This window comes from Mesocricetus auratus, unplaced genomic scaffold, assembly GCF_017639785.1.
Source record: "Mesocricetus auratus isolate SY011 unplaced genomic scaffold, BCM_Maur_2.0 Super-Scaffold_100043, whole genome shotgun sequence".
Taxonomy (NCBI): Eukaryota; Metazoa; Chordata; class Mammalia; order Rodentia; family Cricetidae; genus Mesocricetus; species Mesocricetus auratus.
Genome location: NW_024429220.1, coordinates 2,554,717 through 2,580,049, shown reverse-complemented (window position 1 = coordinate 2,580,049; position 25,333 = coordinate 2,554,717). Strand labels below are relative to the sequence as shown.

Sequence of the window (25,333 nt, the reverse complement as noted above, 5' to 3'; positions counted from 1 at the left end):
TTATTTTTACATTACTATTACAATTATCATTGTTGCTGATGAGAGTATATGTGCGTGTGTGTGTGTGTGTGTGTGTGTGTGTGTGTGTGTGTGTGTGTGTGTGTGCATTAAGGACATCTTTGTGGAGTCAGTTCTCTGTTTCCACTTTTACATATCTTCCAGGAATCGATATCGAATTACGGTCATAAGGCTTGACTAGCAAGTTCCTTTATCTGCTAAGCCATCTTGCCAGCCCCAAACTAGAGATCTTTACCTTTCTACCTTCAATAACTCCTCTTCTCACACTTTTGTCATTGATGAACAATGTACTCCTACTTTGGAAATGATTCCTTAATGACATAATTTTCAAATTTAGAAAGGAAGTAATTCTGATTATGAATCATTCTGCTGATTTGTGTCATAGGATCAGCAGTCAAGACAAACTGAGTCGTAAAAATGGTGACAAGATAAGAAGTTGACTTCTGCTCTCAATATGCAATGGTGAGTCTCCTCATTCTAAACCTGGCAAGGACATTTAGTGTGGAATAGCTCTTTTATTGTCATCTGGTACAGGGAAGCACATCTACTAGAACCTTGGGATAATATAAACCATATCTTATTCTATAAATTTCAGCAGTTCAAATTTCACACTGAAGTCTTTTGTCTCCTCAGAGTTGATTATTGGGCAGGCAGTGTTGTTTCACACTTCATCAATGAAGCTTCTTTCTGCAGCAGATGGAGACTCTTATAGGGAGTCACAATTGGTCAAAAGACAAATAGATGACCACGGGGTACCCAAGCCCAGTCAGCAAATCCACAATGTAGGTCCTACACCTAAGGATTGGAGAATCCCCAATAAAAGAGGGGCAAAGTTTTGTAAGAGTAAGAGAATGAGGACACTTGATGTCCCCTAGATATGACTGGAAGGCTGCATCTATGGGATCTTAGCACACATGCTCACACACACACACACACACACACACACACACACACACACACACACACACACACACACACAACCTGCCTAGGGGTAGAGAGATGGCTCAGAGTTTAAGATCACTAGCTGCTCTTCCAGAGGGCTTGAGTTCAATTCCCAGCAATGGCATCGTGACTTGCAACCATCTATAAATGAGATCTGGTGCAGGCAGAATACTGTGTACATACCTGCCTAATGAATACCAGTTCACATGCCAATGTGAATGTGAGAAATTTCCCAAAGTCCCCGTACTAGATGAAGAGCTCCTGAGAGACTAAGAGTCAGTTTTACCCAAAGACCAGACCCCTGATAGGTTAACCAATCTAATTTGGCCACCCCCGATGACATGTACATAGGAGCAACATCAAATGGGCTCAGAAAGTTGTGTACATATATGTGTGTGTAATAGTAATTATAGAAATGATTACAGAAAAGGTCATGAATTTGAGAGTGCTGGGAGAATTGGGAGGGGTAAAAGAAGGGTGAAATGATGTAAATACTAAAAGAAGAAAATGACGTAATCACTAAGCACCATCATAAAACATTGACGTTCTGTAGTTAATTTCATTAGACAGATAATCACCAAATCCTTTTAGTTAAACTCCTCCTTAAGTGTTTCTTTTTCCTCAGTTATTTTATCCTACTCTTATGAAGCAGCAGTAAAAACCACTTTCTGAGACACTTTGCTTTAAGTGCCATAGGAAAAGCTGAAAAAAACTACTGCCATGTAAAAGAAAGATGAACAGTTGTGCCCTGCCTAACTCCTGAGCTGCACTCAAGTGCTCATAAGCACTGCTGCCACTAGTCTTCCTATGTTCTCCTTCTCAGACCCATGATTAACATTTTCAAAATCAATACAGTTCCAAACTAATACATATGCATACCTTTCTTAGTTTATTCAAATGCCATTTGATGACTCCTATAGTGAGCATTAGAACTAGAAATCACTGTGACTTTCTAGATCCAAGCACACTAACAGAGTAGATGAACATCTGTTTTTGACAGCAAAGTCATAACTGGAGACACACTTAAAATATAAATGACAGAGCCTGATTCAGTACCAATTATCTTGCACATGAAAGAGTCAATATTTTAAAAATGGCGAGGGCTCAGCAGGTAAAGGCATTTACTACAAAAACTTGAAGAGTTGACTCTCATTCCTAGTACATACATGGTAGAATCCGCAAATTGACCTCTCCCTACCTACACACACATATCATTGAACAGGTAATATTTAGGAATACAAACATATGTATAAATATATGCATGGAGCAACACTTAGTGAAATAAGAGGCCATGAAATTGAAGTAAAGTAGAGAGGGGTATATGGGAGGCTTTGGAGGGAGTAAAGGGAAGGGAGAAGTGTAATTAAGCCATAATCTCAAAAAGAAAAAAGAGAACAAATTAGAAGAGTGAGTACATATGCCTGCTAGGATCAGTGCAGAAGAGAAAGAGAGACTGTGCTTTTTAAAGAACTGTCCTCCTTGGGATCCTGGAAGTTGAGGTTCTGATATACTTCAAAATAGGAGTTAAAACTGATCGCTTTATTAGGCTCTGCTTCAGCAGGGTGTGCAGGCTATACAAAAAGCCTACAGAAGCCTCACCCTCACTGCAGCATGAAAGGTAACTCATTAGCTCAGTCACAGAGTCTCTGCAGTCTCGCATACCCTTCGCAACATACCAAAGGTGTCTTGTTTCTTCCACAAACTGAGATACTTATGGGAAAACATTATGACACACTTGGCAGCCCTCCACGCTCTTGTGTGTGCTTGCCGGTTGGGCTGTTCCCTAGCACGGTCACACACCCTGCTTTGAAGAAAGCACCTACAGGGAACTTGAAGATGAGGGTATAAGATTTCTGCCAGTGTCATTTATTTTAAAAACACAGTTATATATTTATGAGGTTGACCCAGCAACCAGACTACTGTGTGAAGAAATAAAGAATGACAATCGCAGCTGATCCCTCATTGGGAAGACTTCAGAGACAGACATAGCATTCTTGACCTAGAGGAAAAGGACTGTGGAGTTCACTTGGCCAAAGATCTTCTGGCTACAGAAGCAGGAAGTGCCGGGCTGAGGCAGCCACTGGCAACTGCCTTAGAAAGCTGACTTCATGCTGTTTTTCTGGGCTCAGGGTGGAGTGACCAGATCTTTGGGGAAGCATACTTCTCTAGGAGGAGTTTCGGGGTCATTCCTCCACCCTGCCCCGTTGATTCCCCAAGGATCACTCATCTGACAATTTCTGGATTTAAAGGAGCTGTTGTGGTCTCAATACCAGATGTAAGAAACCACATTATAGAAAAATGTCTCAAGTACTGACTACTCCCTTTTTGCTTGGAGTCTGTTCCAGATGTGTGTCACTAATCCTGGGCTTATTCCACACTGTTTAGGACAGAGGAAAATGCTTACTCTTAAGAGCTTTAAAAACTGGGACTGTTAGCAGAATTTTCTAATTTAGCACTGGTTTATTTGTGGAAAAGTGTTGGTCTCTTCCTACAGTGTACACAATTATGTTTGTCGACACAGTGGTTCTCTAAGTGATACTCAAAGCCCTGTTGTGTCAAGGAGGCCTTCAAGGAGCAGTGTAAGTGAAGAGCCAGCGGGGAAGCGAGGCTGGTTTCAGCTGCATGACTATCCACAGCACGGCTAATTGCAAGTAACCGCTGCGATGTCTTTGGTTGAGCAAAGGTACAACTACCATACTCAGGAGGCAGCAGCAAGTTGGCTTTGGAACATTCTTCATGAGACTCGGAGGCCTCAAATTAATAACGCAATTATAAGCTCCAGGAGGGAGGGGTGAACATTTTCTGAGTTTACAAACCAGTTGCTCCTGCACTGTTTGCTAACACAATGGAGAAAGTACATCAAATGACAGCATCTGTGTTAAAGTATAGGCTTAATTAGGTCAACTTCTCATCATCTTAAAAAGCATAACTTACTTTTGAATCAGCTAGTAGTTAGGCTTCTGGAAATGCATGAAATGATTTGAATGAAGTAAAGAGAGACTTATACTTAAAGTGCACTATTCTCAGCCTTTCCCCTCCCTTCTCTCCTCCTAGGTCATCTTTGCTCCATATCTACTCTCAGACTTGAAGTACCCTGAGATGACTTTAACTGTGGATTGTTTTCCTTGGTAGTAAAAGCAATTAGTCAGTGTTCCGCCCGTGTTTTTTTTAACTGTGAGCATAATGTAGGCACAATGTTAAAGGTACTTGTGAATTCTATGATCAAGTTAGTTGTTAGATATGATTAAGTGTGACATTTTAACTACAGTGTTTTTAGGGACTGATAGTGAATCTCATGATTTTCAAAAGCAACTAAATGTCAGTTCTTCTATATAAAAACAAATCAATGTTCAGTCTTTGAGTTTCTTATCCAGAGAATCAAACTCTAGTCTTTTTTTAAATTTTCAGGAGATAGAGAGTCCCTGTGTACTTAATAGATCATTAAAAAATTGATAGAAAGACAAGTATGGTATGAATTCACTCATATATGGATATTAGACATTGAGCAAATGATTACTAGCCTACAATTCACACCACTAGAGAAGCTAGGGAAATAAAGAGAACCCTAAGAGAGACATGCATGGTCCCCCTTAGAAGGGGAAAGTGACAAGAGCTCCTGAACAAATTGGAAGCGTGGTATGGGGGTAGGAGGAAGAGAAGAGAAGAAAAGGAGGGGGAAGAATAGAGGAGAGCAGGAAAAGAGATACATTAATAGAGGGAACCATTATAGGTTTGAAGAGAAATCTGGCACTAGGGAAATGTCCAGAGATCTACAAGGATGACCTGAACTAAGAATCTAAGCAATAGTGGAGAAGCTACCTTAAATGCCCTTCACCTATAATGAGATTGATGGCTACTTTACATACTATCCTAGAGCCTTCACCCAGTAGCTAATGGAAGCAGAAGCAGACATCCACAGTTAAGTACTGAGTTGAACTCCTGGAATCTAGTTGTAGAGAGTGGGGAGGAATGAACAAAGGGGTCAAGACCATGCTGGAGAAACCCACAGAAACAGATGATATGACCAAGTAGGAACATATGGACCCGAGTCGAAAAACTGGAGAACCATCATTGGACCAAACCAAGCCTTCAGAATGTGGGTGTCAGTTAGGAGGCCTGGGAAGTCTATGTGACCTCTGACAGCAGAACCAGTATTTATCCCTAGTGCACAAATGGAATTTGGGAGTCCATCTCCCATGGGGGATATTCTCTCAGTCTAGATACACAGGGGAGGACCTAGGCCCTCCCCCAAATGATATGAGAGACTTTGATGATCCCACATTGAAGATTTCATTCTCCTGGGGAGTGGATGGAAGGTGAGATGGATGGGGGGGTGTGAGTGGCATCGGAGGATGGGAGGGAGAGGGAACTGGGATTGATATGTAAAATAAGATTGTTTCTAAATAAAAATAACACTTGATAGTAGAATATCTTACAATGATTAGAAGACAAAGGACTGGGCAATATAAAACATGTCCTCTAATAACATAAAAATTAGGTGAACCAACATAAGAACTCTTTTGTGAGATTCATTTCTTGAATAAAAATATTATTAAGAATATTTTTATCCACCAGGAAGACAGGGAGGAAGAATTGTAGGAGTCAGAGGGATCAAGAACAGGGTCCACAGAATCAACTAAGCAGGGCTCATAGGGGCTCACAGAGGGGCTAGGTCCTCTGCAAACCTGTGTGGATGTCTGGCTTGTGTCTTTGTGTGAGACTCCTAACAATGAGAATGGGGGTGCCTCTGACTCTTCTGCCTGCTCTTGGGACCCTTTTCCTCCTGCTGGGTTGCGTCCACCAATCTTGATATGAGGGTTTTTGCCTAGTCTCCTTGCATCTTGTTTGCCAAGTTCAGTTGATAACCTTGGGAGACCTTCTCTTTTCTGAAGGGAAACAAATAATTAAACTGGGCGAGAGAGAAGGTAGGGGCACTGGACAGAGAAGAAGGAGGGGATACTGAGGTCAGGATGTATTATATGAGAAAAGAATAAAGAAAAAGAAAAATATTATTTGTATCTGTGTTCACAGCACACAGTTTTGTTTCATTTTGTTGTGTTTTTATCTGGCTTTACTTTCAAGATAATATTGTGTTAGTGGAATTATTTTGATAGTGTTCCTTCTTCTTTTATTTTATTTTTATGAATAGCTTGATCAGTACTCTTGTCAGCTCTTCCATAAAAGTTTGGTAGAATGGATCAGTGAACACATCTGCTTCTTTTCTTCTTAGGGAGATTATTTTTTTAATTGCTGCTTCAGTCTCCTTGTGTTACGGCTTGTTTAAGCTGTTTGTGTTTTCTTAATTTAACTCTGGCAGGTCAAATGTACTAGAAATCTAGGTTTACCAAGATTTCTGGAATACAATAGTATTCGCCAATAAGAATGTGTGTTTCATCTGAGTGCTCTCTGAATGATTTTATTATTTTGAGTCTTCTTTTCCCCTTTGTTAGCTCAGCTAGGTATCAGTCAATCGCATGTATCTGTTGGCTATATTACCCTTGATTGATTGGATGTATTGTTCTTTGCATGTACATTTCATTAATATCTGCCATGATGCTGGGTTGTGGTGGCCCATGCCCTTAATCCTGGCATTTCTGAGGCAGAGGCAGGTGTATCTCCAAGTCTGAGACCAACCTGGTCTACAGAGTGAGCTGTAGGACAGCCAGGACTGCACAGAGAAACCCTGTCTTGGAAAACAAAACAAAGCAATGGGCCCAGACCTTCCTTACCTTGCTTTCCACTGTTTCTGAACTTGCTGTTGTCTTACTTTTCCAAGACTATTAAGCTCATGGTGGGTTATTTGAGGTATTTTGATATTTTATTACATTAATTCATTTTATTTGATCTCTCAGTGTTTGGCCTGCATGTATGCAGGTGCATCATGTGTGCACCTAGTCCCTGAAAAAGTCAGAAAAGGGCAGTGGAACCCTGGAAATGGAGGCATGGATGTCTATGAACCTCCATATGGGTGCTGAGAATCAAACCTGGGTCATCTGCAAGAGCAACCAGTGCTACTAACTGCTGAGCGTTCCAGCTCGCTTAAAAATTAGACTCATTAATTTTATTTTATATGTGAGTGTTTTACCTGTATGTTTGTATGTCTGTGCATACTTGGTCCCCACAAAGGTCAGAAGAGGGCGTTGATATACTGGACCTGGAGTTATAGATGATTATGAACCAACACATGGTATGCTGGTATTTGAACCAGGGCTCTCTTCAAGAGCAAGAGTTGATCTTAACAGACAAGCCATCTCTCCAGGTCATTTTGACTTTTTAATGTAAACATTCACAGTCATAAATTTTCCTTTTAGTAGTCATTTAGCCCTACCCTCAAAAGTTTTGGAAAGTTATGCTTTCATTTTCATTTGGTTCAAGGATTTAAAGAATTTCCTCATCATTTTTTTCAATTAACTGCTGGTTATTCAAGCCAACTCCTAGTCAAAGAAAAAAAACCCATTTAACATGAATTGTCCCTAAGTTAATATTCATGTGAGTATCATTATATGTTAGGAACTTTCTTAATGTAAAAATGTAAAGAAGTATTATTTTTAAAAAAAGAACAGCTAGCAGGATGGGCATGTTGGTACACATCTTTAGTCCCAGATCTTGGGAGTCAGAGGGAGGTGGATCTTTGTGAGTTCAAGACCAGTTTGGTCTACTTTGAGAAAGGAAGAGGTTTGGGGAGGGGGGCATGATGGCACAAGTGTTAACTTATTTAGTTTTCCTCTGAAATTCACAAAGAGAAAGCTTTAAAATTAGAGACAAAATTCTCTACCATATTTAAATAAATTTGTTTTGGAATGTCCGTGAGAATTTCTTGGTAATTAGAGCAGCTACAAAAATTGAATTTATATCATTTGTAGCAGGACCTTGGCCCTCCCCAATGTATCTAGCCTGAGAGAGCATTCTTCTATAGGAATAATGGGATAAACACTGGTTCCACTCCCAGAGGCCCCAAATGAAGTCCACTTTCAAGGGGCCTGGTTTAGTTCTATGTGGTTCCCCAGCTGTCAGTCTGGGGTCTGTGAGCTCCCACATGCTCAGGTCAGCTGTTTCTGTGGGTTTCTCCTGCTTTATCTTGACCCTTTGCTCATCACTCCTCCCTCTCTACAACTGGATTCCAGGAGCTCAGCTCTGTGCTTAGCTGTGAGTGTCTGCTTGTTGATCTCCCATGTGAGGCCTCACCCTCCCTGAGGACATGGGGGTGGAAAGGGGGTATGGTTGGGGGAATGAGGACAGGAGGGAGAGGGAAGTGGGATTGGTATGTAAAATAAGATTGTTTTTAATTTAAATAAAAATTAATGTTTAAAATTGCACTTTCTATAACATACATGACTTATTAGCAAATCTCAAACCAGACAAGGATAAAGCTAGAAACATAAAGCTGAAAAATTATAATGAACATACCCAGAGGATCATTGTCAAATTTAATACATGGGAATGTAATATTTGCTTAAGTAAGATAAAAGTAAAGTCCATAGATACTTACAGTTCCAGGGCGAGGATATGGAATTCTGCCTTGATAGGATATCAGCTGGTGATTGGGTCCTTCTTTGTGGGCAAAAGGCCCATTGAATACAGTCTGTATATCAGATAAATGATACACGCACACTGCAGACCCTTTAAAAACAGAGCTGAAAATGAAAACAAGGAATCTGTTTTACTTTATTTAAAATATATTTCATTTGTGCCAGTGAGAATTCAAGCATTCTGGCTTGGGAAGCAGATCAGTGCCTTACTCAGCCATTGGCTCCTGCAACAGATGGGAGCCAGTACAGAGACCCACAGCCAGACAATATGCAGCATTAAAGGCCCTGTAACACTCCAAGAAAAACTAGAACATATTTTGAAAATCAAAAATATTGTCGTATTACAGAGAAAGGAACAGAAGCGACCAGTTTTTCTAGCGTCTCATAGTCATCACTTTAGATGACTGAAGAAGTGAAAGCGATTTCAATGCAAATTCAGTATTTTTAAAATTTTAATAATGCATATTTATTATACAAATTTAAATAATTAAATATATACACTTCTCTGACTTATATGTATATACCTGTACTACCACTGTCAAAATGCAGGAAAGAAACATATTCATCACCACCAAAACCTTCAGTTCTGATCTTATTAAAATTATTAGTTTTGTCGTTTAAACAAAATACTTCAAGCACTTTGCTTCCACAATTCATACCTTTGTTTCTTCTGGAGAACGACATGTGATTGTTTAAAATGCTTTGTAAACTATTTGTGTAGTTCAGTAATCTGCAAGAGTGAACAACATGAGAGGATTGATTGTTTATCAGAAGAGCTGCAACTATTTAATAATTACCTGGAGGTGGTGAAGATGCCGTATACTAGGGTTGTCCTCGGATTGTCAGTTTCGAGCAGAAACACGTCCTCTACAAAAAGGCAAAGCACATCCTTTTAAAGTTTCCAAAATTCTAATTGCTAATTCGAATTACCCTAAGACAATAATTTCAGCTATGAAAATTAGTTCTCAGGAAGGGATTAATGGGCAATCACACCAGTTTCGTGTAATGAGATAAGTAGTTGTAATGTAAATCAAATGCTAGTCTGGCACTGAAGGCATTCAGGAAGACTCTATCTCTGTGGAAATGATGGTGTGTGTATAAACACTAAGTGGAAAGTCCCAAAGGGTGAAAAATATAGAATAGAACCCCCAAAACCTTAATACACTAAGTCTGCAGATATGACAAAATGTGACCATGGTGTTTATAGTAGGAATGCCACATATATTTATTGTTGCATGTTTCTGTGTCTCCTGAAAATCCTCTCCTGTTGGTACATTAATTTTAACTTAAAAATAATTCAACTCCCTATTGAATTCAAGGAATTGCAATCTGTGATTTAAAAATGCTATTCTGAGTGTCTTTGAGACTTTGCTAAGGCACATGATGCTCATAAAGTCCCCCAAACACATAAAGTCCTCATTCTCACGTCCACGCACCTAATTCATCAAAATGTGTCTCAGGGCCATCTTCATCTGTCACGGAGCACACAAGTCTTGCCTTTAAGAATGTGGTCCACTTGTTGACAAGACTACGTTGTCCGCCAGTGTCATTCTGAAACAATTTTGTAAATACAACTCAGGTGATTGGAGAAACAATTGTGTATTACAAATTCAACTAGAACTTTGATTTTTAACTTATATAATATAAAGATTAGAAGAGATTATCATCAATATAACATGCAAGGATCTAAAGTATTTTATGATTGATCTTTTGTAGTACAGTATCAACTAGAAATGGAATATCTGGTAATATAAGTATTTGGCTCAATTTTTGTAATACATGACATAAATATTTATATATGGTGAATAGGTAACCATTTGCCACTTGCTGAGAAAAAATATTTGTTCTCTTAAATGAAAATGAAAATTACTGCATACAGTTATAGTTTTCAGAGTTTACTATGTTCAGGAGAGTAGGTATCTCCCACATCAGAAGGCTCCAGACAGTTCTATTTTGTCTCCAACTCCTCAGCAACTTCACTTAATATTTCTGAGTGGATGGTTTGTTACATACGTTGTCCTAGCCAATACACAAGGCATGGAATTTTGCTCTTTCGTACAATTTACTGGTGACTTTGGACTTCTTTTGAGTCCATCAGCCTATTTCTTTCTGCTAACTTTGCCATATTAACTCAAATTATTGAGAAACAGCTGAATTCCAATCAACAGAATATTGCAATATTTAAAGATAATAGACACTGGTTGCTTAATGAACATTTCTGGCATAGAAAATAATCACAAATATACCAACAAAAGTCTATAAAGGGCATACAGAAGAGTGCATCATGAATTTTATTCAGTGTTTTTATATGTAATGCTAGTACACTGACATTTTGTTCTTTAAAATTAGAACAGTAAAAATTTTCTTAATTTTCCACTGTTAAAAGCAACGCCACCATAAAAATGTTTTACTTACATTCAGATGCAGTTTATTTACAAAAATTATTATGTACTCTTTGGCAATTCACAATTTCCCATTTGTTAGACTGCAACACAGCAAATGGAATTGCTAAATTAGCCAAAACTAGTTCTGTGTTTAAAACAACAATCAAAATATTTCCTTGGATATTTTTTTACTGAAATACAGAGTGATTGTCTCGCATAAACTGTGAAATACATGCTGTGCTAAAAAATCTTCTCTCTGTATTTTATTCATTGGTAATAGTAAATGATGAAACCACTGAAATTTTGCAAAACATATTACATAATTTGAATTATTTCTTTAACTAGAAATTCCAGTGCACTTACAGGACATATTCTTGCAATCATGGAATGAATCTGTTTTGTGCTCCTATTGTTGTCAGTCAGTTTTTCTTTGAAGAAGAAATACACCTTAGCATCATTTGGATCAGTGCCATCTGGGATCACATGTGCATCCACAAACATTGGTTCTGCAAAAGAAATATGGAAACTATGTTCTCATGATAAAAAGCTACCTACCGTTCTTTGAAATAGACGACACATGTATTCCTTTCTCAGCAGTGAATAATTTACAGTTCATAGACCAAATTTCAAAAAGCGGTAATTGCATATCAACATACTTCACGGAGATTAACAAATTATAGCTCTAGTGTGACAAACCAAACTTCATCCTTCATCTCTGTCTGATGAACATTTAAGAAATATACTAATGTAGAGATTCTTTGTACACAATTGCATTTCAAAGAAATTGAATATTATTTTGCCAGTTATTTTCCATGTAATTTAAGGCTTGTTTTATTTTTATGTTGGCTTTTAACTGTGGTGTTTGCATTCTAGTGTATGTAAGTTTAATTGATTGAAACAGGTAACAAAATGGGAGAAAAGGACGAGAAGGGATGAAGAGGAGTAGGAAAAGAAGGAGAAAGAGGAAGACGGGGAAAGAGGAGGAGGAGGTAGGAGAAGAAGGAACTGTGGATGCAGTATCAAAAATATGAGTCTGTTTTCCCTTAAGGTACAGCAAGAGAACAAGGGAAAATGTCTCGAGGAAAAAATGGAGTCATTGTAGACATAGAGGTTTCCTTATTTCAGGAAGAAATCAACTTAGAATATTCTATTTCCAGATGTGCTGGTTGAATAATGGGATGAAGTAAAAGATAATCAATGCTTTCATGTGATGACCTATCAATGAAATAAAATGCCTAATTGTGCTGATTATTACTGAACTACATCATTAACTAAATAGGCAATTTAGAGTGTGCTTGGCCATCTCCTGAGGATGGAATGGCAAGCACTCAGTGGCTTCCTATACCCTCTACATAGCAGAAACTATCATAAAGTAAAATCAAAGTAGCTTCCTTTCAGGTTATGAATTCCTTATGACCTTGAGAATTTGAATCAACTAAACAAGGATTATCATAAAATCATTGTACCATCATACATTTAACACTAGTCAATTTTTGAAACAGTGATATGTAATATTCAATAGTTGCAGACTATTAGTGTAAGCAAACACAAAGCGTTTATATATCATTAATAAATCATCCAACTGGAATAAGAATGATGGCTATGTATCTGTCTTAAATATTTGGTAATAAAGTATAGAAATATAACTACTCATGTAAAAGCCTGGTACCTTAGATTTAACTTCATTCCCTATTATCAATATAGAATTAAATGTTAATCAAGATATCATAGAAGAAAATGACAGTAAATATTTTCTTACCACTCAGCCATTTTGAATTGTGCTGATCAGTTCGAACTGCATTCCTCTTAGTTAAACTTCGAAAAATAGCAGCATCTGTTCCCATGAAATCTATGTACATTCCTGAGAAAAGTTCCTCATCTATGAAAAAGGAGCAATTGTCAGAGATATTCTAATGCCTTTGAACTCACTTGAAGTTCAAGGAGGCTTAACTCAACACACTGTCCCAAATACTAGAAGAGATTTGTAGTTATGAATTAGTTTCTGTTGCCCACCAACTTTTCAAAGGACTCATTTTAATAGGCTCTTAGTGAGATGATTCTGTAATTATAAAACCAACTCCAAGAACTACTTGTTCCAAATTTAGCAAGTAAGCAGCAAGCATGGTTTATGGGTGATGTCATTCAAAATACTGAATCTTAATATTTTCATTTCTAAATCATAGAAATGAGCTACTATCCTAATAGCACTCATCACATAATAAACATCTAAGATCCGACTTGATAGGGTGGACATAAAGATTTTATTATTTTTATTACTATATTACATAGAAACTATATTAATATTGGAAAAATATTATTGATAAGAAAACTAATCATTCAAATTGTACATTTTGATCTTTAGCACTACAAGGTTCCTAATGACATGACATAGGCAGATTTTTAGCAGTAATCTGTTATAAAAGTTAAATTGATAAGAAACTATGTTAAAAATTAAAAAGTTGTCCAATTTGTCATAAGTGAACTGTTTAGTTATTTAACCTGTTTGTGTGTACCTGTTCTCACTAAATATGTGTACATTTATAATAATTTTTGTTGGAAAGGGCAGAGTCCAAAATGAAACACTTCTAAAATGAGCTCATCACGTTTTGAACTGGGTCTCTATCAATTAAGGAGCTGGTATGATAGGCATCTTGGTATCAAGGAAGGATAGAAGGCCCATGACAACATTTTAGAGGTTAACGACAACAATAAGAATGAGACATTTTAAACAGTGCAGCTGATTAAATATTTGTTTAAATATCTTCTGTGTATAGACATGTGTAGATTTGGTTATTAAATCAATATAATACATAATTATTCCCCATGTGGTTATAGCTCACTAGTCAAAAAACCATGGATTATAAATCCCCACTGCTCTATGTCATCGATGAGCACAGCTCTCAATAATATTTACTTACAGGATTGGGGATAAGTAAGATACTCAGGTTGGCTTAGCGCTTATTAACTCTATTGCACAACACACAACCAATTATAGCTTAAAACTTACAAAACCCTGCATATCAAACTGATTTCATTTCTTACCCCTTACATTCTTGTTTCATTTTGTATGAGTAATAAATTCTTAAATGATAACCCTTTGGGAAGAATTTTAAGAGAATTTTCAGGATTTCTTTGTACAGTTTTATGGAAATATAAACTTGTGCCTTTTACCTTTAACTCAAAAAATATTGTGCTTTCTAGTTGTACAACCACTCACTCAAAGAACTTCAGGAATTCTGTGAGGCGTTCTTTAAAAGACAACATCTGACTTCTTTGTAGTCCTACGTTAAGTTGCCTAAATAGCGAATGATCACTGGATTTTCCAGTAGGTTAGATAATGCAACTGTGTTGTAAAATAATGACTTCTAATTCATAATGTGTCTTGGCATTCAGTGAACAGAAGTATGCCATACTTATGTGTTCTTCAATGATCAAGAAGAAATGGCAAACACAACCCAGTGACCACACAAAGTATGAGAGGTAATTTTAGGGTTACAACCCTTTGGGAAGGAAAGTTAAGTACATACTTAAACAGACTGGAGATCTCATAGACAACTTTAAAATGTTTTGTTACATAAACTAATTAATAAGCTGTGTGGATTGTTATTTAGAGCACCCTCCCTCTTTCACATTCTACTTACTGATCATGACAGACAAAGTGTTCACATTGGGATTTCTACTTACTGATCATAACAGACACAGTGTTCACATTGGGGTTGAAGGAGCATCGTCCTTTTCCAGATTCACACTTAGAGTCAATCATGAAAACTTGGTCCTTTGTAACAGAAAAAGGTAACAGATGATAATGATACAGCATAATAAGTACAATGAAATATAGTTCTATCCAAGTTACTTAAAATGCTTGTTATTTAACAAAAAAGACATCTTCTTAAATACTTTCTACTCCTATATCTCCAATATGTATATTAAGAGCCAGTTGTCCTGTAAGAAGAATCCACCTGGAAATTAGGCTCTAACATCAGCAGGGCTAACACTTAATCTATTTAAGAACCCCAAGAACTGAAACAATCATGAGATCTCCTTAAATAAACTCTAAAGCCGTTATGCATACAATTAGATGTGTTTGTAGAATGCAGCCAAAAGAAGAAAAGTAACACAGCGGAACAATGTATGCAGTGGTTACAATGCTACCAAAAGGAGGCTTTTAAAAACTAAAATTCTATGTTGCTACTTGATTTTTGTGTAACACATGGCACAAGATTTAAATATCATCTGTTTGATTATCTGTGTAAAAAATGTGGTCATCTGCTGAATACCTGAAGACTAACAAAACTCTGATGGCATTGTAAGTAAAACTATAGAAAGCAAAATTGCTGAAATCTTAGACATTGAGTAATTTATATTCTAATAATAAAGATGAAAACTAAAGACAACAAAATACAAACATTGGTTTTCTCAGATTCTGATCAATGCTTAAGAGAAAATGTGTTCAGAGAAATGGAATAGGAATGATTGGAGATTACAAGGCAGTAAATTCAGTTGCGCTGAATTGGGGCTCAGAGAGCAGTACTAAGGGAGTGATTTTGACATTTTTCATACAGCAGCTTACTAGAAATTGTTACTAAACCACAAGGGCAAAAATGAACATTTTTTATGGATTACATCAGATGATAGAGAACTGTAATTATCAAGTAAAACTTTTTGAATAGTATGCTGAATAAATATAGTCTCATATTTTTAAGGTAGAGAGAAAATGACCAGAACTTTGACCAGAAATGACTGATTATACACTTGCTTGGGAAGAAAGACATAAAGTAAGATGCTTGACTCAAGAAAATAGTCTGCTTTTATTAAAACTATGGAGACATACATACAGACACACACATATATATACATATAAATATTTATATACACAGATATATATATATATATATATTTAGAGAGAGAGAGGAAGATAGACAGAGAGAGATTAAATAAATTTACTCCTCTTGGGGTGGTAATACTCCCAAAGGAGCCATAGACTACCTAAGAAAAACCCCAGTAACTTGCATCAGAAGCATTCTTTTGATCTCTGAGTTCATGCAACATGGTCTACAGACTGAATTACAGGACTGCCAAGCTTAGACAGTGAAGGAAACCATAAAAACAATAAAGCTGCTGAGAATGTATTTGAACAAGGGGGCAATGTTCCAACTTCAGGAAGCAGTAGAAATTTTAGCTTATCACACATGGTTCTGGCTATATAGAGGTGCTTCTAAACCTTCCTAATGCTGCAACCATTTAATATAGTTCCTTATGATGTGATGACCCACAACCATAATATTATTTTCATTGCTGCTTCATAGTTGTAATTTGGTTACTGTTATGGATTGTAATGTAAATATCCTATGTTCTAAGGATAACCCTAGTGAATGGAGTTTTCAATTCCACTCCCAAAGGGGTCCTGACCCACAGGTAGAGTAATACAGCCTTAGAGCCATTATACGAGAAAGGGGTTATAGAATCTCCCTCCACAACTAAAGAAAGCTGTGGAGGCCAGGCAAGTAGCATGGGTTTGTGGACCTCCAAAGAGGTCAATGCATGAAGTTGCTTGAATAAATAAATGAATGAATTAACAAATAAATAAATAAATAAATATTTTTATTAATTCTTTGACAATATCACACAATATATTCTGATCTTATTTACCCCACACTCTGTCCCCTAACTCCTTCCAGAATGAACCTTAGCTCCCTAACCCTTGTTTTATGTCCTCTTTCTTAAAACAAAAAAGAACCCATTGACTCTCCTTCAAGATTTTCACAATGTCTGAGCCTTACAATATTTCTTCTCTACACAGAATGCATGGTAGCCCCATGACCAGGTTGGCCAGAAGTCCCCTTGTTTGGAGTCAGTCATAATTTATGTCCAGCATCCCATCATGAGAAACACTGGAAACCTGGTACTTAAGAGACTGAAGTTCCAGGACAGGGGAAGCTCAGACTTGACAAAGAGTCTAACATCACAGAAGGGCTAACAGAGCATGACTACCACTGCATAACCTGCACACACATGGGGACAAAGGACTTGGCATATCTCTGGACAGCTTGATCATTCATGCACACAGGTTTTTGAGTGAAAGATCACCTGATTTGGGACAAGGAAAAGCATGTGCTTCCAGGAATCTCTGTACCTCACAAGGTGGGCTCTGCCTGCAACTCTATTGTCAATCATCCATGCTGTATGTATTCATTCATTATTCATCTATGCATTTTTGTGCTGTTCATTCTAAAACCCAGGGACACAAAAATGCCAGGCAAGCACTAGCTAATAATCCACAACCAAACTCAAGATCACTGATGCAGAGAGTGAGGTAGAAAATAAGATATAGTTACTGTTGGAACCAGGTAGAAGGGGAAGAAGATGGTACCCCACAGGCTGAGTGCCAGCAGTAAACCATGGTGCCTATGGAGAATCTGAGATGATGAGGCAGAGTGTGAGTTCAGACAATTGAGCTGAGGAAGCAGCATTGTCAACTGTGTTGCCCCTCTTTAGGGTGATGGTAACTGTGGGAAGATGGAGGAATGACAGGAGAGAAATGTAATGGATCCTCACAGAAATATCCCTGAGACAATTCTAGGTGCTTTCCCAAAGCTAACTGCTTCCAAGGATGTTTGCACATAGGGTGTCAAAGAACAAGGATGGGTCAGGCTGGGAGAGACCTGAGGTCTGGATGACCTGGGATTCTCAGAATGAGGTGGGTGAGTCTTCTGTGACCTCACAATAGAACCCTGCCCTAGTAATGCCAGGGTCTTACCTGAGGACAAGCCAGAGTCCAGAAGGAGGGCTTGAATCACAGCAAGTGCATGTGACTGGGTAAGTTTGGGCTGTTTTCTGGGATGGACACTACCTGAAGTGTCAAGATCCTTACTGAGATCTTAAATAGGGAAAATGAAACATAGTGAGGTATTTGAAATGTCCCAGCCTGAGGAGAGCTCATCATAAGAAGAGCTAGAAACAGCAGGAGTCAGAAGTCTCAAAGGAGTGGGACTGGCCCATCAAGACCACATGGGGAGACCCCTCTACTCAGAGAGAGGACTTGGGATGAAGCCACACAGGTGGATCTGCACCAGGACTCTAGCCTCTCATCTAGCTGAGAAAGACAGAGGGTTCCTGTTTGTGTGCCCACATTTGACCATCAAACTTGGGTGATCAGGGAGTGTGGGCAAAGCTTCCCTGGCACTGATATTTGTTCTTCCCTCAGAACTCTAGTCCCTGGTGGTAACAATGTTTTCATTTGTACTCAGATGGACAGCCGCCATAATATGGGAATAGACACCAATGTCACTATCACAGGAAGCACCATGGCAGTACTCTCCTTCTAATTATGTCCTTATAAATGTTTTCACTTGCATGTGTTTAGAGGAATGTTTAGGCACTGTGGAGGGAGAAATATACACAGGTTTCCTGGGATGAAGGCCTAATTTAACCTCACTGTGCTACACTGGGAACAGGGGTGATAAAGGACATGAGGCACAATGTGGTTCTTTAATGGGACCTGTGCTATAGCTGTAGAAAAAGCTGCAGGCAGTATCTGTAAGATGTGTGACAAAAAACTACTATAAAAAGACTCAATAGGACAACTCCAATATCTCTCTGGAAAAAGAGGCCATAGGATGTCCACACCCAGCCTGTATCCTATGAGAAAACTTCAGTCTCTAGGCTGGTGCAGAATAAACTCTGCTAGTGGGCCCAAGCCAGGGACAACCATCAGCTATGGCAGCCCACAATGTCAGGGCAGGTAGGGAATGTGTCAAAGTCATTACTGCAGAAGTCTGAAGGGACTTTGATTCTTCTAAGCATGATCCTTACCTTTTATAACTATGGGTTAGGCCCAGCATGGCTGGGGTCAGGGACACAATATGAAACACAACCACAGCCATCTCCCTAACCTATACATTTAAATATAAATTGTATGTAAAATTTAATGAAGAGAGGCCTCTGAAGAAAGTGTCAACTTAGTGCATAGCCTACGACCTAAGGCTTGAGCCTCCAGAATGATAAAGATAATTACTTGAATCACCCACCTGTTTGTGACATCACCACAGGGAGCACATGCTCCACAAGTAGGTGTGCTTCTCTTGGGCTGCTCTAGAAATGAACCACCCTGGAAATCCTCCTTACATTCAGCTCGTAGTCCCTTCCCAGGTTGGGCACTGACACTGATGTCATACTCACTCCATATTATTTTCAAACTTAAGCCTTTACTTTTGAACCCTGTGTTAATATATTTGTGGTTGAACCTGTGTATATCTAAGGGGATTTTGTCAAATTTCTTCTACTAACCTCTACCTGTATTTGTGAGAAAAGGTGACAGCTGCTGAGGCAGAGCCAGCACCTGACTTGGAACTCCAGTTTCCAAACGACGACAGGATGAAGCTCTGTGTTATGCTGGTCTCCAGAGTGACATTCTCAGAAGTCATTGACTATATCATGGCAGGACCAGGTAAGGGAATTTCATCACAAACTGCTTTCTGGACAATCCTCCTGCAAGCTATGTTTAATGGTGGTGATGGGAGAGGTTGAACCCCAACATTATCCATCAGCTTGATACCCAAAATCTCTAGACAAGAGAAAATTGTTGATAAACTGAGGAACAGAAATGAGACACCAACAGGTGAACTGTGTACATTAGGGATGAGTATGACCCTTTCCCACTGAACACGCTGGGCCCAGGGATGAAATTCCCTGCAGAAGGAAGACAGGATATGAGCTTGTTCCCAAGAAATGATCTTAAGGGAAGACTTCAGGGACTTCCTCTAAGTACCAACCGAAAGACATCTGTGCACATCGACAGCCTTTGAGTTTCAAAGACAGAGTGAGGCCTGCCCTCTGTGACCTCACATGAAGGTCACTGTCATGGTTACAGGTGTGACCCACATCTGAGGGCAGCAGAGCCCATTACAGTGGACCAGGATTTAGCTCAGGAGAAGGTGGGAAGTGATCTATTTCAGGTAAGTGATTGCAGAAATTTCTGTGGGGAAGAAGTGATTTCACACCAGTGTACTTGGCAGGGGGCTCTCTTGAAATGGGTGTCAAAGGGAGATTAGGAGTCTGAGGGGTTTTTGATGGATAAGACAAATATGACCTTGAGAAGGGTGGCAATACCAAACACCACAGAAATACCTCACTGAACATGGCATGTATGACTTACAGAGAGAGGACGCCATCCCCACACAGCAAAGAGATCTTGTGATGATCTGTAGAGACTTCTATTCACTAGCAAGGCGTCCTCTAGGAGCTGGGAGACTACCCTGTGCTGTTTCCTGTAACTGTGAGAATCCATCAAGTGTTCAGACCACAGAAAGGAAATACAACATGGTGTCTTGGTGGGACTCTCCTATGTGTATCTCACGTCGAAGGAAGAGTCTTTCCACATGAGCGCATAGATATCCCCTCCACCATAGACAGTAAGCTGTGCAACAAGAAGGACTTACACAACCAGCTTTCTCTACTACATACATATTTCATCTTTGTATAATGTATAATTATTTCAGGGGAACTGTGAGCTATTTGTGTCAGTGTCTGTGCTTGCTTCCTCGAAGACAGGTCAGTGAAGTTCTGAGAAAATTTAAGACGCTTGTATTTTCCACTATAAATGTTCACCTGCCTTTTCTATTTTATTTTTCAGAAATACTGACAATAGATCAAGTCAAAGAATTTGGCAAGCATAGGCTGAAAAGGATCCACTATCTCCACCCTAAACATAAACAGGTACCATAACCTTGAAAAAGCTTGGACCCCAAATCAGAAGATATGGGGACCCAACAAAACTCAGACCCTGAAGAAGCCTGGGCACAATTATGCAGAGAAGTAGGCCTGGGCCAATCAAATGAAAGATGCCTAGGCCAGACCAAGAAAATAAGTGTGCCCAGGCCAATCATGACCCTGAAAAGGCCCTGAAGCAAGAAGAGATGTGGGCCTGGGCTAACACCTGACCCTTAAGAATCCTGTGCCCCATTATTGAGAGAAGTAGGTCTGGCCCAATCAAATGAAAGATGCCTGGGCCAGACCAAGAAAATGAGTGTGCCCAGGCCAATCCTGACCCTAAAAAGGCCTGGGCCCAAAGCAAGAAGAGATGTGGGCCTGGGCCAATCCCTGACCCTCAAAATGCCTGGGCACAATTATCCAGAGAAATAGGCCTGGGCCAATCAAATGAAAGTGGCCTGGGCCAGACGAAGAAAATGAGTGTGCCCAGGCCAGTCCTGACACTGAAAAGGCCCGGGCCCAAAGCAAGAATATATGTGGGCCTGGGCTAACCCCTGACCCTGAAGAAGCCTGGGCCACAATATCCAGAGAAGTAGGCCTGGGCCAATCAAATGAAAGTGGCCTGGGCCAGACCAAGAAAATGAGTGTGCCCAGGCCAGTCCTGACCCTTAAAAGGCCCGGGCCCAAAGCAAGAAGAGATGTGGGCCTGGGCCAAACCCTGTCCCTCAAAAAGCCTGGGCACAATTATCCAGAGAAGTAGGCCTGGGCCAATCAAATGAAAGTGGCCTGGGCACAATTATCCAGAGAAGTAGGCCTGGGCCAATCAAATGAAAGTGGCCTGGGCCAGACAAAGAAAATGAGTGTGCCCAGGCCAGTCCTGACCCTGAAAAGGCCTGGGCTCAAAGCAAGAAGAGATGTGGGCCTGGACTAACCCCTGACCCTGAAGAAGCCTGGGCACAATTATCCAGAGAAGTAGGCCTGGGCCAATCAAATGAAAGTGGCCTGGGCCAGACCAAGAAAATGAGTGTGCCCAGGCCAGTCCTGACCCTGAAAAGGCCCAGGCTCAAAGCAAGAAGAGATGTGGGCCTGGGCTAACCCCTGACCCTGAAGAAGCCTGGGCCACATTATCCAGAGAAGTAGGCCTGGGCCAATCAAATGAGAGAGCCTGGGCCAGACCAAGAAAATGAGTGTGCCCAGGCCAGTCCTGACCCTTAAAAGGCCCGGGCCAAAGCAAGAAGAGATGTGGGCCTGGGCCAATCCCTGACCCTGAAGAAGCCTGGGCCACATTATCCAGAGAAGTAGGCCTGGGCCAATCAAATGAAAGTGGCCTGGGCCAGACCAAGAAAATGAGTGTGCCCAGGCCAGTCCTGACCCTGAAAAGGCCCGGGCCCAAAGCAAGAAGAGATGTGGGCCTGGGCCATTCCCTGACCCTGAAGAAGCCTGGGCAAAATTATCCAGAGAAGTAGGCCTGGGCCAATCAAATGAAAGTGGCCTGGGCCAGACCAAGAAAATGAGTGTGCCCAGGCCAGTCCTGACCCTGAAAAGGCCCGGGCCAAAGCAAGAAGAGATGTGGGCCTGGGCCAATCCCTGACCCTGAAGAAGCCTGGGCCACATTATCCAGAGAAGTAGGCCTGGGCCAATCAAATGAAAGTGGCCTGGGCCAGACCAAGAAAATGAGTGTGCCCAGGCCAGTCCTGTCCCTGAAAAGGCCCGGGCCCAAAGCAAGAAGAGATGTGGGCCTGGGCCATTCCCTGACCCTGAAGAAGCCTGGGCAAAATTATCCAGAGAGTAGGCCTGGGCCAATCAAATGAAAGTGGCCTGGGCCAGACCAAGAAAATGAGTGTGCCCAGGCCAGTCCTGACCCTGAAAAGGCCCGGGCTCAAAGCAAGAAGAGATGTGGGCCTGGGCCAATCCCTGACCCTGAAAAAGCCTGGGCACAATTATCCAGAGAAGTAGGCCTGGGCCAATCAAATGAAAGTGGCCTGGGCCAGACCAAGAAAATGAGTGTGCCCAGGCAAGTCCTGACCCTGAAAAGGCCCGGGCTCAAAGCAAGAAGAGATGTGGGCCTGGACTAACCCCTGACCCTGAAGAAGCCTGGGCACAATTATCCAGAGAAGTAGGCCTGGGCCAATCAAATGAAAGTGGCCTGGGCCAGACCAAGAAAATGAGTGTGCCTAGGCCAGTCCTGACCCTGAAAAGGCCCAGGCTCAAAGCAAGAAGAGATGTGGGCCTGGGCTAACCCCTGACCCTGAAGAAGCCTGGGCCACATTATCCAGAGAAGTAGGCCTGGGCCAATCAAATGAGAGAGCCTGGGCCAGACCAAGAAAATGAGCATGCCCAGGCCAGTCCTGACCCTTAAAAGGCCCGGGCCCAAAGCAAGAAGAGATGTGGGCCTGGGCCAAACCCTGACCCTGAAGAAGCCTGGGCACAATTATCCAGAGAAGTAAGCCTGGGCCAATTAAATGAAAGTGGCCTGGGCCCGACGAAGAAAATGAGTGTGCCCAGGCCAGTCCTGACCCTGAAAAGGCCCAGGCTCAAAGCAAGAAGAGATGTGGGCCTGGGCTAACCCCTGACCCTGAAGAAGCCTGGGCCACATTATCCAGAGAAGTAGGCCTGGGCCAATCAAATGAGAGAGCCTGGGCCAGACCAAGAAAATGAGAGTGCCCAGGCCAGTCCTGACCCTGAAAAGGCCCGGACCCAAAGCAAGAAGAGATGTGGGCCTGGGCCAATCCCTGACCCTGAAAAAGCCTGGGCACAATTATCCAGAGAAGTAGGCCTGGGCCAATCAAATGAAAGTGGCCTGGGCCAGACCAAGAAAATGAGTGTGCCCAGGCCAGTCCTGACCCTGAAAAGGCCCGGGCTCAAAGCAAGAAGAGATGTGGGCCTGGACTAACCCCTGACCCTGAAGAAGCCTGGGCACAATTATCCAGAGAAGTAGGCCTGGGCCAATCAAATGAAAGTGGCCTGGGCCAGACCAAGAAAATGAGTGTGCCCAGGCCAGTCCTGACCCTGAAAAGGCCCGGGCTCAAAGCAAGAAGAGATGTGGGCCTGGGCCAATCCCTGACCCTGAAGAAGCCTGGGCCACATTATCCAGAGATGTAGGCCTGGGCCAATCAAATGAAAGGGCCTGGGCCAGACCAAGAAAATGAGTGTGCCCAGGCCAGTCCTGACCCTGAAAAGGCCCGGGCCCAAAGTAAGAAGAGATGTGGGCCTGGGCCAATCCCTGACCCTGAAGAAGCCTGGGCACAATTATCCAGAGAAGTAGGCCTGGGCCAATTAAATGAAAGTGGCCTGGGCCCCACGAAGAAAATGAGTGTGCCCCGGCCAGTCCTGACCCTGAAAAGGCCCGGGCTCAAAGCAAGAAGAGATGTGGGCCTGGACTAACCCCTGACCCTGAAGAAGCCTGGGCACAATTATCCAGAGAAGTAGGCCTGGGCCAATCAAATGAAAGTGGCCTGGGCCAGACCAAGAAAATGAGTGTGCCTAGGCCAGTCCTGACCCTGAAAAGGCCCAGGCTCAAAGCAAGAAGAGATGTGGGCCTGGGCTAACCCCTGACCCTGAAGAAGCCTGGGCCACATTATCCAGAGAAGTAGGCCTGGGCCAATCAAATGAGAGAGCCTGGGCCAGACCAAGAAAATGAGCATGCCCAGGCCAGTCCTGACCCTTAAAAGGCCCGGGCCCAAAGCAAGAAGAGATGTGGGCCTGGGCCAAACCCTGACCCTGAAGAAGCCTGGGCACAATTATCCAGAGAAGTAAGCCTGGGCCAATTAAATGAAAGTGGCCTGGGCCCGACGAAGAAAATGAGTGTGCCCAGGCCAGTCCTGACCCTGAAAAGGCCCAGGCTCAAAGCAAGAAGAGATGTGGGCCTGGGCTAACCCCTGACCCTGAAGAAGCCTGGGCCACATTATCCAGAGAAGTAGGCCTGGGCCAATCAAATGAGAGAGCCTGGGCCAGACCAAGAAAATGAGAGTGCCCAGGCCAGTCCTGACCCTGAAAAGGCCCGGGCCCAAAGCAAGAAGAGATGTGGGCCTGGGCCAATCCCTGACCCTGAAAAAGCCTGGGCACAATTATCCAGAGAAGTAGGCCTGGGCCAATCAAATGAAAGTGGCCTGGGCCAGACCAAGAAAATGAGTGTGCCCAGGCCAGTCCTGACCCTGAAAAGGCCCGGGCTCAAAGCAAGAAGAGATGTGGGCCTGGGCCAATCCCTGACCCTGAAGAAGCCTGGGCCACATTATCCAGAGATGTAGGCCTGGGCCAATCAAATGAAAGGGCCTGGGCCAGACCAAGAAAATGAGTGTGCCCAGGCCAGTCCTGACCCTGAAAAGGCCCGGGCCCAAAGTAAGAAGAGATGTGGGCCTGGGCCAATCCCTGACCCTGAAGAAGCCTGGGCACAATTATCCAGAGAAGTAGGCCTGGGCCAATTAAATGAAAGTGGCCTGGGCCCCACGAAGAAAATGAGTGTGCCCCGGCCAGTCTTGACACTGAAAAAGGCCCGGGCCCAAAGCAAGAATATATGTGGGCCTGGGCTAACCCCTGACCCTGAAGAAGCCTGGGCGCATTTCCCAGAGAAGTAGGACTGGGCTAATCAAATGAAAGACGCCTGGGCCAGACGAAGAAAATTAGAGTGTCCAGTCCAGTCCTGACTCTGATAACGCCCAGGCCCAAAGAAAGAAGAGATATGGTTCTGGGCCAGTTCCTGAACCAGAAGAACCGAGGTTGAAAACAAGGAGAGAATTGGGCCTTGGTGAATCC

At 41.7% G+C, this 25,333-nt stretch overlaps 1 protein-coding gene across 1 annotated transcript in view; it reads right to left on the bottom strand.

Annotated features, from left to right (window-relative positions):
• Sema3c (semaphorin 3C) overlaps nucleotides 1–25,333 on the bottom strand; it is a 169,449-nt gene that overhangs the window by 39,730 nt on the left and 104,386 nt on the right. Inside the window, exons 6-11 of the mRNA XM_040735157.1 lie at nucleotides 14,558–14,648; nucleotides 12,633–12,752; nucleotides 11,237–11,379; nucleotides 9,926–10,040; nucleotides 9,287–9,356; nucleotides 8,450–8,594 (exon numbers count right to left, since the gene is read on the bottom strand). Coding sequence (XP_040591091.1) covers nucleotides 8,450–8,594; nucleotides 9,287–9,356; nucleotides 9,926–10,040; nucleotides 11,237–11,379; nucleotides 12,633–12,752; nucleotides 14,558–14,648 — 684 coding nt within the window. The remainder of the gene's footprint in view (nucleotides 1–8,449; nucleotides 8,595–9,286; nucleotides 9,357–9,925; nucleotides 10,041–11,236; nucleotides 11,380–12,632; nucleotides 12,753–14,557; nucleotides 14,649–25,333) is intronic.